Source organism: Rhinocladiella mackenziei, assembly GCF_000835555.1.
Source record: "Rhinocladiella mackenziei CBS 650.93 unplaced genomic scaffold supercont1.2, whole genome shotgun sequence".
Taxonomy (NCBI): Eukaryota; Fungi; Ascomycota; class Eurotiomycetes; order Chaetothyriales; family Herpotrichiellaceae; genus Rhinocladiella; species Rhinocladiella mackenziei.
In genome coordinates, this window is record NW_013550603.1 from 2,930,132 (window position 1) to 2,942,393 (window position 12,262).

General features: G+C 49.8%; 4 protein-coding genes across 4 annotated transcripts; 1 reads left to right on the forward strand and 3 right to left on the reverse strand.

Annotated features, from left to right (window-relative positions):
* Positions 1-425: 425 nt before the first annotated feature.
* On the reverse strand, positions 426-1,487 carry Z518_02834 (uncharacterized protein; the record flags this gene model as incomplete). Its single annotated transcript, XM_013419860.1, has 1 exon — positions 426-1,487. The coding sequence occupies one exon, from the start codon at positions 1,485-1,487 to the stop codon at positions 426-428; it is 1,062 nt and encodes a 353-aa protein (XP_013275314.1).
* Positions 1,488-4,636: 3,149 nt separating this feature from the next.
* Z518_02835 (uncharacterized protein) lies at positions 4,637-5,584 on the reverse strand (the record flags this gene model as incomplete). The annotated part of the gene is made up of 1 exon (XM_013419861.1): positions 4,637-5,584. The coding sequence occupies one exon, from the start codon at positions 5,582-5,584 to the stop codon at positions 4,637-4,639; it is 948 nt and encodes a 315-aa protein (XP_013275315.1).
* Positions 5,585-5,777: 193 nt separating this feature from the next.
* Positions 5,778-6,893, forward strand: Z518_02836 (uncharacterized protein; the record flags this gene model as incomplete). The annotated part of the gene is made up of 1 exon (XM_013419862.1): positions 5,778-6,893. The coding sequence occupies one exon, from the start codon at positions 5,778-5,780 to the stop codon at positions 6,891-6,893; it is 1,116 nt and encodes a 371-aa protein (XP_013275316.1).
* A 3,988-nt stretch (positions 6,894-10,881) lies between these two features.
* Positions 10,882-12,258, reverse strand: Z518_02837 (uncharacterized protein; the record flags this gene model as incomplete). Its single annotated transcript, XM_013419863.1, has 1 exon — positions 10,882-12,258. The coding sequence occupies one exon, from the start codon at positions 12,256-12,258 to the stop codon at positions 10,882-10,884; it is 1,377 nt and encodes a 458-aa protein (XP_013275317.1).
* Between the last annotated feature and the right edge of the window lie 4 nt (positions 12,259-12,262).

A 12,262-nucleotide genomic window follows, 5' to 3' on the forward strand; every position in this document is an offset into this window, starting at 1 on the left:
TCACCTTACGACTTGAGCTTTGCTGTTTTATCCTGGGTTAGAGTCCATGTCTCAGACTCGGCGGTCACGCGAGCACAGTGGAACGTTAACAAGCGCTATTGTTATCTGGGGATGTTTTCGAACTAAATTGCGCGCACAGGATTCACTGTTTGTTCTGATTAAGTGGGTATTACTATATGCTATGCTGCAACTGGCTTCCCATTCCACGCTATGCAAATTCCCGTATCAAGCGGCGTTATGCAGTTCAAAATCCCCACCCCATGCATGCTATACATTTTGATACCAAATTGGGATGGTAAGGATCGTATCCATTCAGTCCTATAGGGTCCAGTAAATAGTCCTTGTCGTAACTTCAGATCTCGTAAGGAGTGTAAAGAAATAGAGGCTAGGTTGGTTGCTTCCAACATTGTGATGGAGATGAGCGTTTAAAACATTTTAGCCTTGGCCCACGAGGTAGGAGTGTAGCTACTAGTTTCTGTGGCCGAGGTGGAGGTGGAAGTGCTGGTGGTACTAGTGGAGGTGGAAGCGCTCGTGGTACTGGAGCTCTTGGATGTAGTGCTGGTAGAGGAGGAGGTGGAAGTGGAAGTGTTGTCATGGGGCTTGGTAGTAGATGTGGTCATCGATGTCCATGTAGAGGTGGTGGTGGAATGAGGCTTCCGGGTGGTGGAAGACGAGGTAGTGGAAGGCTGGGCAGGAGGAGTGGGTTGGTTAGGGATGGCAATCGTGACAATGTAGCCCCAAACATCAGTGTAAGTGATGGTCTGGCATTTATGGCATTTACCCGGTGGGTAGTAGGAGCCCCAAGCCGGTTCAGTGACGGTAACAGTCACAGTCTTGGTGACCACAGCAGGGCAGCTTGGGACGGGGGGAACGGGAGCGGGAGTGACTGTTGGTTTGGCCGGAGGGGGAGCCGGATGCCAGTGAGTGCTGACAGGGTAGCAAGATGTGGTGGTCCAGATCTTAGAAGTCAACCAAGTCGAGTAGTACGTTGTGGCCCCTTGAGTTGCAATAGGAGTTGAGCAAGGAATGAATTTAGTCTTGGTAATCCATTCAGTGGTGGTGTATGTGGTCCAGATCTCCGTGGTAGACGTGGTGGAGGTCGTGGGCGCAGAAGTACTGGAGCTCGTGGTATGTGGCTTCTTCGTCGTGGTGGTAGTAGTGGTGGTATCCGTGCCAGGGCTCGTGGAGTGAGTCCATGGGGAAGTCGTCGAAGTAGAGGTCTTCGTAGAACTCGACGAAGAGCTGGTGGTTGTCGGATGCTTAGTTGACGAGCTTGAACAGGAGCTAGAGGTCCACTCAGAAGAAGTAGTAGAGGAAGAAGAGGTTGGCCAGGTCGAGGTGGTCGAGACAGAAGTAGTGGAGGCAGAGGAGCAGGAGGTGGTGGAGGTGCTGCTGCTGCTGCTGTTGCTCGGGTATCCCTCAGCGTAAGGGAAGGCCAGAGAGGAGCCAGCAAGGACAGCGAGGATCAAAGAAATGGAAATACGCATGTTGGATAGACAAAGAAAAGGATATGCTACTCAAGAGATCAAACAAGACTGTGTAGAACTCGAGAGAGCGAGGTAGAGTCAAGCGAGTGTATCAAGGAATAACGAATGTCCTTGGGGAATGATGAGCGAGTGTTGGGGGTTTCCGTTTGGTATATTTGATGATGAAAAGGCGAGAACATGCCATGGTGACAGCGGATAGGATTTACTTATACCTGGCAGTGGCGTTGTCATTGAGGACGAGACATTGCTGACCAGACACGAGGATCAAGCTTCAATGGTAACTTTGAGGAAGGTGACAAGTGGCCATGTCGTTTTCAGTGGTCAGATGCATGGCAAAGGTGGAAGAAGGCTAGGGAGAGGCTCGAGAAGGCTGTGCCTTGCAGTGAGTTACGAGGTTGCGATGAAGGGAGGAAAAAGAGCGCAGGCAATGGGTTTAGTCCCGAACGGCTCGCTCAACTGCTGCTGCTTTGAGAGAGCCCACCAATCCACTCGGACCCTTCCACACCAAATCTAGAAAGCGGCAAAAGCGGCAGGATGCGTTTAGTTGTCATATACAGGCATCTATTGGTCATCAATCACGTGCGTTTCAGCTAAGGCCACTAGTTCAATATATATTTTTGGCAAGTTGTGGCGTCACGTCACCGGGTCGTGGGAGCCACACAACCCGCCGATGCCATCACCTCGCCAATTACTACTCACTTGGGCCTTTTGCTCAGACTCTAAAAGGTCTTCTGGCCTCATCAACCCTCGTCTTGTTGGTCTCCCATCTCCGAGGGCCCGAAAACCCGAAACGCAGCCATCGACAACGCCACCTCTATCACGCGCCAAAACGTCTCTTGAGAAATCTTTGTGTCTTTGGAGGAGAATGTCTCGGGAGAGCAACCATCCACAGTGACTCGCGTACCACAGTGACCTAACCGGACATCAATTGAGCCTAGTGGTGCGAACGTCGTCCGTATGAGTGGACTCCACCAGCAACAGGAATCTGACGCTAGGAGACAGGAAAAGCGTTGACAAGACTCTCAAGATACGACGGAGGTGTGGAACGAACCTTGAGGGCGCTCGCCAGAGATCGCCGACAAAGAAAGTGGCCATTAAGGCTGCAGCAGCAAGACGGGGTTCAAAAGGGTCAAACAGGACTCTACAACACCAGGAAAGTCTATACAATTGAGCAACAATGAGGTAAAGAGTCACAAATGCCAAAGGGATTTTGAGGGAGGGTTGGGTACCTTTCTTTCATGCGGACAACGCCCGCACCACTAGGCTCGATTGGTGTCTGGTTAGGTCGCTATGGTACGCGAATCGCAGTGGGCGGTCGTTCTCTCGAGACATTCCCCTTTGGAGTACTCTATCTTGAGAAACAACGAGATGTCTCAAATGCAATATTAACACCGACCGACTCCGATTGGGCATATGCACATTGAAATCCCTAACATGTTTGGGGATGCTAGGCTCCACTACAACTTGGGCGCGCACAATTCACCTGCCCGCCTCTCCACCAAATAGTCAGCTGTTCCCCAAAGAGCGCAAATTTTCGGCCTTGGACCAGGAGCTTTCTATTCGAATATGGGCATTGAAACCTTCTCCCGCAAAAAGCTAACGAATGAGTGGGCAACGCTAAGTCTGATATGCAATAGCGTACACTAAAATATCCTCCAATAGGATATCTTCTTGTAGAGAGCAGGAAACCCCAAAGATGAGATTTTGCAGTAATACAGTACAAAGCAGTGAAAACCAATACTATTTTGTAAGAGCGGCAATGAAATAGGTTGGCATACGCATCCCGTGAATGGATTTCATTCCAGCGCCAATTCTTCTTCGTATGGTGGTGTTGTTGTTTTCGATGTCGTCGTCGCTTTCGTCGCTCCGCCGGAGTGGCAATTGCATTGTTGGACTTACTACCTACCGCCGAAGGTGCCCTATAGACGTTTAGTCTCCCCGTTTGCACACTGCTAGTCCCGATGGTGAGCTGGATTTGTAGGTATTTTGTATGGTAGGAAGCCTCCTCTTGTTACTGTGTAGAGACCTCGTCGTCGCTTCATTCTGCGTAGAAGCTTCGAGAATTCGCCTATCGTCTATCGCAGTCGATAGTATGACATCTCCCAACACTCGTTTGGCGCTTATGGCCTATCCCACGTTCAGTGTGCTTGCGTCTTACGATCGGAAGCCGTGGCTTGATCATGTAGAAGAATCTAGGTACCGCCGCAGAGCCTCTTGCAAATCCGGCACCGCCTTGCGCCCTGGTCATCTCACGACACGGAATTTCAACCGCATCAAACGCCCACCTCTACCTTGACCAATCCTGACTGGCGCAGCCTTCTAGCATCGGAACTCGTGGTCTCGACGTATAATTTGTCCACATATCGAGATCGGCTGAGGGCGTTGGTTGAGACCATGTTGTCCAAAGACTCTGACTCACCACTCGACCTCGCTCAAATGCACCACGATATCGAAAATGGCAGTGGCCGCGTCCGGCGTTTGTTCCGGACAGGAGATATGATGCTTTTGGGGCAGGTGCGAGATCTCTTCGAGTGGGTGATGATGTCTGGATTCTAGCTGGCGGTCGTGTACCCTATATTTTCCACCCAGCCGGCCGTCCACCGACGGGCAGCGGGAAGGGAAATCGACATCGTCTTGTTGGTGAAGCGTACGTCCATGATATTATACATGGCAATCCATACAGATTGAATCGTGAACTCGTGTCAACAGTCTTGGAATGAATAACAAGTGGCGACCAAGTATTGCTTGGTGGGAGGAGAAAAAAAAAGGGAGGAAGAGGGGTTGTTTTCTAGCAGGAGACTTTTTCTGGCTTATGCTTCCGAAGCAGCGAAGGACGGGTATAGTTGCATATTATCATGCGTTTGGAAATGAAAACAAACGTGTTTGGAGTTGTTCATATGCCCTATTGACTGATGTCAGCACGTGCTCAAATGGTGACATGTACACATTGTATTTCGATGGCGCGATTCAGACGGTGGAGAAGATTTCCGGCTGGTTTCTTGTAGGCATTGCAAAGAGAGTCCGGGGTTGAAAATGAACTTTCAACCACCAGCGACGAATGCTTCTATGGCCCCAGCTGCCTCATCATATCAAGGACAATGTAATGGTGGACCACCAACCTTTCACCCGCTCGTGTTCGCATCAAGACATTAGTCCGGCTTCTTCATCGTTAGCAGTGACGGATACCAGTGGGAGAATTTCGCACCGACCGTCAATTTTCCCCGTCGTTGTCTCATCTCCTCGACCTTTCGCTTGTCCTCTTCGAATTTCTTGAGCATCTCAGTCTGTTGCTCCTTCCTCTTCTCACGCATTTGGAAGCGGTAGAAATCCTCCACGCCCTTGTTCTTCCCCTTTTGCTTTTCAGCAAGTTCTTTTGCTTCGTCCATTCGAGCACCGCCCTTGGAACCTCTTGTCACGGTAATAAAGCCATCTTCGTCAGGCTCTTGTCGTTTCCGGGCATTTTCTCGACTCCGTGACTCTTCCATTTGTGCATATGCGGTCATGAACCCGTTGACGGATCGAAGTAATTCTTTCCTTGATGGAAATTGCAACTCTTTGTGATGTTCATATCTCGTCAGACCAAGGCGAGGGACAAGGCTCTCTGCTCCATCATTCCATGTAATCGGTGTGGCCGACTTTGCAGCTCGCCGCGCGGCTTTCAATGTAAGTTCCATACTTGACCTGTCGACAAAGACAATGATTGCAGTAGACCCACTTGGGTGTATCTGACTATCGAAAACTTCGGGTAAAGAGTATTTGTCCAATCCAGCTTCAAGTTCTTCCGCTGTCATTCTCTTCCGCTTACGACTGGCTTTCGGCGCGGCCCCGGGTTTTCCTGGCGCATGATCGGCAAAATGGACCTTGTCAACACGTCCTCCTTCGAGACGGGTTGTCAATAAGTATTTCAAGGACTGGGTAGTCGCAGAGATCGGTATGTTCACGAGAAAGAGTGATCTCGGTGCATCTTCGTCGGGCAACATAGGTTCGTGAGGCCTCAGGTACAGATAATGGTTGATTTCTTTGGGGAATGCTTCCGTCGCTGGAAGTTTCAAAGGAAGGACCACATACCCGCCTACCTCACGAGGTACTTTCACCATGGTCCCCGGTCTCTGTGAGTCTGAAAACTGTGGTTCTGTTTCTCTCTGCGAACCGCGACCGAACTTTTTTTTGGTCGATGTCCCGGCGATAATCACGCTTGGCAAATTAAATCCCGGCTGTGGAAAACATCGGTGATTTCAGTTGTTCCATTCAGTCCCCCAGCTTTTCCTTTACATTCATTTCGATTCCAACATGCGGACCACTGTTCTACATGCGTCGACTTCTGGAATTCGCGCCTGGCAGCGTCACTCTTCCGTCGGACGGCTGGCCGAGCCACTTCTTCGTCACATATCCTCAACAACAGTCCGCGCCGCAACACCTCTCCCCATCACAGCCACTGGACCTCCTCCCAGTGCCCCTGTCCCGACTTCACCCCAATATGGCGATCGAGTTGAGGAGCGGCGGAGGAAAGCTGAAATGCTCAAGCGCGGGAAAGAACTTCGAGTCAGTCCGTCGGCGCAAACAAACCCGTTGAAGAAAAGATTCTGGAAGGAAGTATATGTCAAGGAAGTCCCCGAAGGATATCAGGTTCACCTGGACTCGAGGCCTGTACGGACGCCGGCAAAATCTATCCTCACGGTCCCCCGATCCAAACCTCATCTTGCACATGCGATAGCGATTGAGTGGGATATGTTAGAATCAGCCCAGCAAGCATTGAAGAATCACAATATCCCTATAACCTCAATAGTGGCACGAGCACAGGACATATTGGAGTCGGAAGCAAGGGGGGAAATGAAAATTCGAGAAGAGATCACCGCTGTCATGATGCGATATCTGGATACGGACACGTTATTGTGCTGGGCCCCGGAACAGACGGCACACGATGCGGCGCAGTTAGAAATGCAATCAGACCGTGCAGAATCATTACGAGACATTCAGATCAAGACTGCCAAGCCAATCATCAGCTTCCTTAATACGTCCGTTTGGCCTGGTGTTGAGATCAGGCCCGTCCTCGATGAAGGTAGTATCATGCCCGCTCAGCAATCGAAAGTCACCAGAAGCGTAATCAGGGGATGGATTTCGGGACTCCCGGCCTACGAGTTAGCAGGCCTTGAACGGGCAGTACTGGCTGGAAAGAGCCTTCTGGTCGGTACGAGACTTTTGATTGAGTGGAGTGAAGAGTTTCGGGATCTGCAACGAAGTGGCGAGAAGCGATTTGGCATTGAGGAAGCAGCTGAAGCTTCTAGTCTGGAAGTCCGATGGCAAACTGGAATGTGGGGAGAAGTTGAAGACACCCACGACGTGGATAATGAGGATATTAGACGACAGCTGGGAAGCGCAATTCTGCTCGTTAGCGGCAATCGATGAGCTTTCTTAGCGGGCGGGTATAAATTCATGTCCACATTGGGAATCATTGTCTGCATCATGCATGTTGTATATACCGAAAGTTGCGAAGACGAGACCAACGTGAAAGCTTCGAGCCTACTTCTCAGATATCCGATGCCAGTGTTTCTAATGGCCGATTGAACTCGTCGCTCGACTGCTTTCTGTTTCCACATTCAAGCAGAGTCAGGTTGTTGTCCAAGCCGGTTTGGCTATGACTACCTTTCCATATCCGGCACCACGACAGACACGAAGAGATGCATGACGACAGATGTCGAGAGGCGGCAAAGTATAACCTCCCGTCTTCTCTTTTGATTTAGGGGGATTAAATTGACATACAGAATAGAGCACTCAACATTTCGCACAACGCTCGACAGCAGCCGGGTCGAGAATGTATAACAGTTCAAAGCCAGCCACAATTAATCCTTACGGCAATACATCTGAAGCGCCATTTCCGAACCCTCAACTCTATTCTCCTCGGTCATCCTTTCCAACTAGCGCAGAGATGCGCCATAAACACATCCACACCAAAGACTTCAAAAATGATGTCGTGTCCGGGGTGAGAGATAGAGACAAAGGCGGGAGGGGGCCGGAAGAGGAAAAGCAGAGGAGCAAGCAAACAAATTCAATGAGATCGCATCACGTCCTTATTTTGGTTGTTGCGATACCGGTAGTAGCGGTAACTGGGAAGTTTATCCTTCAACCTTATCGAACCGAAGTCCGCAAAGAAACAGCTCCTCGTCATATCTTTGTCATGGTGAGTAGATCTGTGATGACTTGGGTGACGAGAAGTGTAAAGCCGTTGTCATTTGTTTTCTGGTTTCAAGACCACTATGTCGATATCCGGAAGCATAAGGAGCTCTTAATTCGATGCACCTGATCCACCAAGCCCCGATCTTTCAATTTCAGCCTCAGTCATCTCCTGGTCAAACAACACAGACATACGCGACAATACTTCTATACCTCGCAAGACTGCCACAAGAGAGGCTACAAGGTGGATTGTACATGGTACCGGGAACCTGGACACACGAGACTGATCAAGCCGTGTCTTCATGTTGAGTACACTCGTGCTGGATGTGGTTGCACTGACAATGTTGTCAAGAAGAATGACGAGGGACATGAAGACAAGGGGGAACAGAAGAAATGATTCTTCCCCCAGTTTGAGCGCAGATCCTGTGTTGAGACTGAAATCCTGCTTCCAGCCTTGTCGGGAGGAAATTCGAGAGGCAACATACTCTCTCACTTACTCTACCTCCGTGATAACGAGGAGATGCTATGACAACATAGGGTGATGAGAGACGAGAAGGTATGAAATGCCCATCATCTCATCTTCTTGTTTGCTGGATCTTGCAAATGTCAAATGAACAGGAATAACAACGACAACGACTGCTGCGATCCAGAATCCATTCAAATATTCGACGGCCACGGAGCACCAGAACCGGAACGAAGACAAACATCTTTCACATCGAGGCCAGCATCAGCCCGAGTGATAACCACCTACCATCGTTGCGGACACATTGCATTCGATTGGGTATACCGTGGACACTGCTGAAGGTGTGTTCGTAAGCCGAGGGTCACTCGACAAAGCGTCCGCGGTATATGCGGCGGTTGTGCTTCGGAGAGAAGATGGCGCTGCGAGTGTTGCGGTGACGAGAAGGAGCGCTAACCCATCATCAATCCATCCTGGACTCAATTACAACAGAAATTGGAGAGAAAACACCTCGAAAAAGTTCCGAGAAACCCAAAAGGTTTTCAGCCCACTCTTCTGATCTCTGCTTGAACGTATAGAACGTGTTGTGAAATGTTCATTTATTACCGCTTGAGGCCGTGTCAGACGACATTATCGGCACCACGAGTAGCCTGAACATCACCCGACGACCACTTGCAGTTGCACCTCCTCTTTTTGTGATGAATGTTAGTTGGGACTGGAGGGAGAAATGTTTGCTGAAGTTATGTCGGGAATTGCTAAGCTGTGAACGCAGCAGTCTCGGGAAAGGAGAACAACTGGTGCGGTACTGTCCGAGCCAAGGCTGAGAATTAGGGGGGAGAATTTGTGGCGGCTCGGCTCCGGGCATTTGCTGGATTGTTTCAGAGTCCACTTGTACAGCTCCAGAACTGGAGCGATCACATAACGCCTCCTTTGCGTTGTTGTGCCTGAGATATAATGTCTGCTACAAGCCTCACCAGGATATCGAATGTCGGCTGATCGACAAGGCGAGAAAATTGATGAAATGAAGTGATATGCACAGCCACAGGGAAGTGGGTTTGTCACGTGACTAGGCTTTAACAATCCACCAATCAAGAATTTTTGACTCCATGAAGCATTCCCGGTTGTCCTATCTATGGCACATGAGAGCTTTCCGCCGTGACGTCTCAGGTTTGAATTTCAAGCTTCGACAAGCCCATAGTTTCCATGTTTTCCTTGCAGAATGTGCATATAGCTCACGGGATTATTCCAAGCCTGGAAAATTGTAAAAGCCCTTGCTTGAGAAAGATGGAAGAGCACCGCCACAAGCAGCAACGGAGGTATACAGTACACAATGGTGCTGAGGCTGCTCTCGAAGAGGGGTGATTCTCTCTGTCGTCAACCCTTCTCGTGGCATGCCTCTGCCACTAGCCTGAAAATTCCACCTCGCTTCAAGCTGAGACACACTTATTTTGTAGCTTTGCTCCCCTTCTCTATGCTGTCCCTTTCGGCAAGGGCTCAGCAATCCAATTGTCACCAATTGGCAGAAGACTTGGGCTTGGACAATCACAGCCGGAAAGAAACCCCGGTCGAAATACACGTCCCACTCTTCAAACGCATCGTCATAACACTCCTTTCCTCAACATTTTCTTTCCTTCCATGGGCGTCCTGCTCGTATGGGGACCGAATGAAAACCTCCTCTTCAACTGCATCATCTTTCTCCTAGCCGTGATCCCTTCACACACTCACGGCTTTCAACCGCAAGCGCGAGGACCTCAACAGAATCTACCCGGCCATCTGAGACATCTGATCTGGGGTGAAAAGGTCAACAACGGCGGAGCGAATAGGAGAGAATTCGAGCGGTCAATGCGGGAGAAGGAAGAAGGAAAATTCAGTAGGAGAATCGGCCGACGAGTGACGGGGACGAGCACGAGCAGTAGAAGTCGAATCGGGGACTGGCCTGGTGGTGCAAAGAGTATGCTACCAACCCGCAGATGAGTAAGACTGATACAAGAAGGAGAGGGGGAGGTCGAGGAGGGAGAGATATTACAATGAATATTGGGGTTATTGAACCTGTTTTGTAGCCGTCCAGCGCTGGAAGTTTTTTGGTCGAAGAGCCAAATGTGTCTAACCTCTGGCTATATGACTTAGCTTCATACCAAGAAGCGAGAAATCCGTCGAACAAAATTTTGATGCGAATAGTCATTGATGGAGGAGGTTATACTGTGCTGCGCTCAGTCAACGGATTCTGTTGGTGCTCAGCCAAGTGCTTGATAAATGTACGTGTCTTCCCCAGAAATTGTACCTTCCAACTACCAGAGGCGCACTGGACCGCATGTCAGGAGAAATGTGTCATGATGTCAATCATGTGGCTTCTAGAGTATAGAAGACCTGAAGAAGAGAATGAAGGTTGTCGAAGGCTCCCTAGGATTGATGCAACTAGTATATGGGAACAGATAGAAAGCCCAAAACCTGCCATCGTAAGTGCAGGCACTTAGAATAGGAGGATCAAGTCGGTTTGAATGTCCCATAACCAGAAGTCATGGGTAAAATGTTTATTTCATTCATGTTGTCTTGACATGGACCTCGTCGAAATCCTGTCCGTCTCCTATCTTCCAAAAAGCTCGGCGCGTAATGGGGATATCTTTGCGTTCTTTCAGCTCATTGACACATTTTGATCATACAACACATTAGAGAATACTTCGAGTGCATAAAATATGAATATTCTAGCACCGTTGGTTTTTCCATTTTAATCTGTTCTTTTTTCCAGCCGGCGGGCAAAGGGTGTCAGCTCATACTATCCTTCTCCCTCTCTTTCTCCCGGTCCTTTGCTCCCTGAGGTCCCACCACAGGAGTCGTTGCTGCGGCGTCATCGGTCTTCCCGGGAAGGGGATAGGGGCCAAAATCGCGACTGCTTGTGCTGAAACTCGATTGGACAGGTGGATGCTTCTCTCCAGAATTGCCAGAGTTGCTATTTGGCTTCAGAGTGTTGTGAGGAGGGAAGTCGTGGTTGTTCGGAACGGGTGTATTCATTGAGCCCGGATCCGTCGAGACGGGACTGATAACACCGTCGGGATTCCCATCATCCAAAGTCACGGAATTCAAGCCATGGAGACCACCCTCGATATCTCTAACCAACCTGACAAATTCCTCTGGAACAAGTCCACTCTCTCCAGTCCGGGGATCTTCCGCCACGAGCCAGCCTTGTCCATGTCGATACGACACTAGAATTATCTGCCCTTCTTTCAAAGGCAATTCATTTTGATGCTCACTTTCGAAATCAAATAATGCGACAGCTTTTCCGTGCATCTCTTCATCTGGACTTGCGATGGTGAAAGAGTAGTCTTTTGAGAAACGCGTGTCATCGTCGGCCTCGGAAAATTCGTCTTCGGACATGGGCTCTTCGGTAGGAATGGGTGATTGGTTTCTTTGCAGTGGTTTTGCGAAGTTGGAATCTCGATGTTGAGGCTGATGCGGAAACCGGAGTACATTATTATCATAGGTGTCCACGGCCTCACCCGGTCCATCATCATCGCCTGGATAGCCACTGGCTCCAATCAAGTTTCCGCGATTAGGTCCGGCCGCACCAGGCGATCTCCCTCTTTCATTTGATTTGTGCTTTTTATGTCTACTCGTGGTCACAATAGGTGATTGGATATCTTCATCCTCGCTGTAAGGAGGCCCATCATCTTTGAACGTCATGGCGGGCAGTCGATCCCGTCCCCACGAACCAGAACTGGCTTCCGACATCCACGGAGGCGTGGCAGACCATTGTCCTCTAGAATCCTCCCAAGATGAGACCGCAGGATCCGACAATCGTCTCGATTCACTGGCGGGTGTGGACAGTCCTGACTGGTTGGGCGGCGGTCCATAATGCAAAGGATGTGTCGATAAATATGCAAAATCTCGTACCAGGGTATATGGTAGACTGGAATGAAAAAGAGGAAAGACATGAGAGGTAGGGCGCGAATGCGGCTGGTGGGACGACTTTGAATTTGTCGAGAAGGAGGACATGCGCCTTTCGACATATGAGGTTGGCCTTTGAGAACTCGTCTGCCGCGGAGTCGGTGTCGTCGTAATTAAAGGAGGAAGAGTAGGAGGAGAGCTGGTTGATGCCGCCAGAGGCGGTGACATGGCCGGTGGTGAGGCGGTGATGGTTGCCATTGTC